The sequence below is a fragment of the Cricetulus griseus genome, chromosome 6, assembly GCF_003668045.3.
Source record: "Cricetulus griseus strain 17A/GY chromosome 6, alternate assembly CriGri-PICRH-1.0, whole genome shotgun sequence".
In the NCBI taxonomy this organism is placed as follows: Eukaryota; Metazoa; Chordata; class Mammalia; order Rodentia; family Cricetidae; genus Cricetulus; species Cricetulus griseus.
Window position 1 is genome coordinate 14,187,552 of NC_048599.1, and position 2,137 is coordinate 14,189,688.

At 71.3% G+C, this 2,137-nt stretch overlaps 1 protein-coding gene across 1 annotated transcript; it reads right to left on the reverse strand.

The window, feature by feature from the left end:
- Positions 1-253: 253 nt before the first annotated feature.
- LOC113836477 (proline-rich protein 2-like) lies at positions 254-1,196 on the reverse strand. Its single transcript, XM_027423229.1, has 2 exons — positions 714-1,196; positions 254-616 (listed from the first exon to the last, which is right to left on the reverse strand). Exons 1-2 carry the CDS (start codon positions 1,194-1,196, stop codon positions 254-256), a joined length of 846 nt encoding a protein of 281 aa, XP_027279030.1.
- Between the last annotated feature and the right edge of the window lie 941 nt (positions 1,197-2,137).

The window sequence follows — 2,137 nt, forward strand, 5'->3', positions numbered from 1 at the left end:
GGGCCAGCAGATTCCCAGCCCCAGGGCAGGGGCTCTGTCCACCTCAATGCACAGTGATTGTTTCTGAAGCCTCAGTCTGTGCAAAGGGCCTTTCTGGGCAGCCAGCCAGGGGTGGCCACTTGAGAAGCCCGCCCCTACCTTCGCCTGCACCCCCTTCTTTTGAAGCCAGGCTTTCAATGTGTGTGTGGGGGGGTTTGTGTGTGTGTGTGTGTGTGTGTGTGTGTGTGTGTGTGTGTGTGTGTGTGTGTGTAGGTTAGATGCAGCTAAGTCTCTGGCCAGGGGAGTAATGGGGACAGGGTCTAGTCTGCCACGGGTGCCTCGGGGCAGCTGAGCCTCCAGGCAGGGAGGGAGCGTGCTCCCCTCCTGGGGGCGCTCCCTTCGCGCGGATCAGGGCTGGGAGGAGGAGGAGCACTCCCCCGGGGGCTTTCCCGTGGCCGGCTGCAGGGGAGACGGAGCCTCCGGGCCCCGCGGGCGAGGGAGGGGCGCGGTCGGGGCGGGGGGCCGGCTCCCGGCTGGCTGGGGTCCGGCCCGGCGGCCGCCTGCGGCTCTGCTCGGCTCGGCGCGGCGCGGCGCTCCTGCCCGGCGGGCGCTGCATTCTCCGAGTCTCCACCAGAGGCTGCGGGAGGAAGGAAGGGATCCGTCCCTTGCACACTTCCCCCCTAGTCAGACACGCACACTCCCTCGCTCTCTCGCTCCTCCACACACGCGCGCACTCGCCGCCGCGGCTCCCCCTCTCGCTCCCGCTCTCCCTCGGCTCCTCCAGGCGGACGCCGGGGCCGGACCTGGCCAGGATCCCACGGCTCGCTGGCATCCCGAGGCGCGGGGACCAGGGTGCAGCCCGGCCGCTCCCCGAGGTAAGAGCGCGCAGCGCCCGCGGGAGGCCAGCCGATCGCCACCGGGGGAGGATGCGGGCCGGGAGGGCGCACGGGCCGGGGAGAGGCGGGCGCGGCGTGGGCTCCGGGGCAACGGCCCAAGCGCGCCCATCCCGCGCCCCTTCCCCGGCGGGGCGACGGGGACTTTCCCACGTCCAAACTTTCCCCAGCGCGGAGCCCAGCCCGGACACCTCCCGGCCCCGGAGTCGCGGTCCCTGCGCCCAGAGCTCGGGGATGCCCCGCAGGCCGGGGGGTGGGGGTTGGCGGCGCCGGGGGTGCAGGGCCGGCGCGCGAGGAGGGGTGCGGAGATGGCGAACCCGGCATGGACACGGGCCGGGACCCTGGCGTCCCCACCGCCCACCCCGCACTGCCCGGGCTGGGCTTGTGGGCTCGCGGCCCCTCCCGGAGGCTCGGCGATCGGCGCGGCGGGAGCGAGTGCGCCGCGCGGGTGCGTGTGCGGGTCGGGCCGCCGAGACACGCGCGGCTGCGGCCACCCTGGGGTGGGGTGAGCCGGACAGGCTACGGGGACCCTTGCGACCCTGCCGATGTGACCCCTGCGCCCCTCGGCCGTCGGATGACGTGCGGAGATCTAGGGGCAGCTCTGCCCTCTTCCTCCACACCCGACTCCGGGGGACTCTGTCCCCGCCACGGAGAAAGACCCGGCTTCACAAGCTCACGTCCAAAGCGAGCGCCACTCGGGACTGACCCTCGAGACCCGGGGTGGGGAGCGGAGCCGGGAGGCGTGAGCCGTGCGACCGTGAGTGCGGCAGGACCCTCGGTGGACACTATCCCTATTTATGTCGCCTTTGCCTGGGGACCTGACCTCATCACTGCCGCTGTGGCCTGGTCGGGCTCCTGCCCCAGCTGGGGAGCTGCGTGGAGACTACCCTGTCGGGTGCAGCGGGCGGAGCACAGACAGAAACCGGAGTCCCCCGAGGTCTCCCCAAGCCGCAGGGGCACCCTCTGCTGGCGGGCACAGGAGCGCAGGCAGGCTGAAGCCGGCGGTTAGGTTGAAGGCTTCCCACACTCGCGCTGCTGGGAAGCCCCTGCTTTCTCTCCCACTGTCCCTGGTTGGTGGCGTTGCTGGAGGATGTGCGTTCCGGTCCTGCTTTACCAGGGTCTGATTCTAGCGCTCCCGGTGTCCCAGAACTGGCTGGCCGGAGTGCCCAGCCTGGCCAGTGGCTTGTTTGCTAGCTTTGGCTGCTGCCTCTGCTGGGCTGCTGGGGGCCAGTGCTCACTCCCACCCTCTCTTTCCCCTACTGTCC

Coding starts and splice junctions, on each gene's coding strand:
- LOC113836477 (XM_027423229.1), bottom strand. CDS start 1,196: ATGCCGGGTTCGCCATCTCCGCACCCCTCCTCGCGCGCCGGCCCTGCA. Junction 617..713: donor AGGGGGAGCCGCGGCGGCGA/GTGCGCGCGTGT, acceptor TTCCTCCCGCAG/CCTCTGGTGGAGACTCGGAG.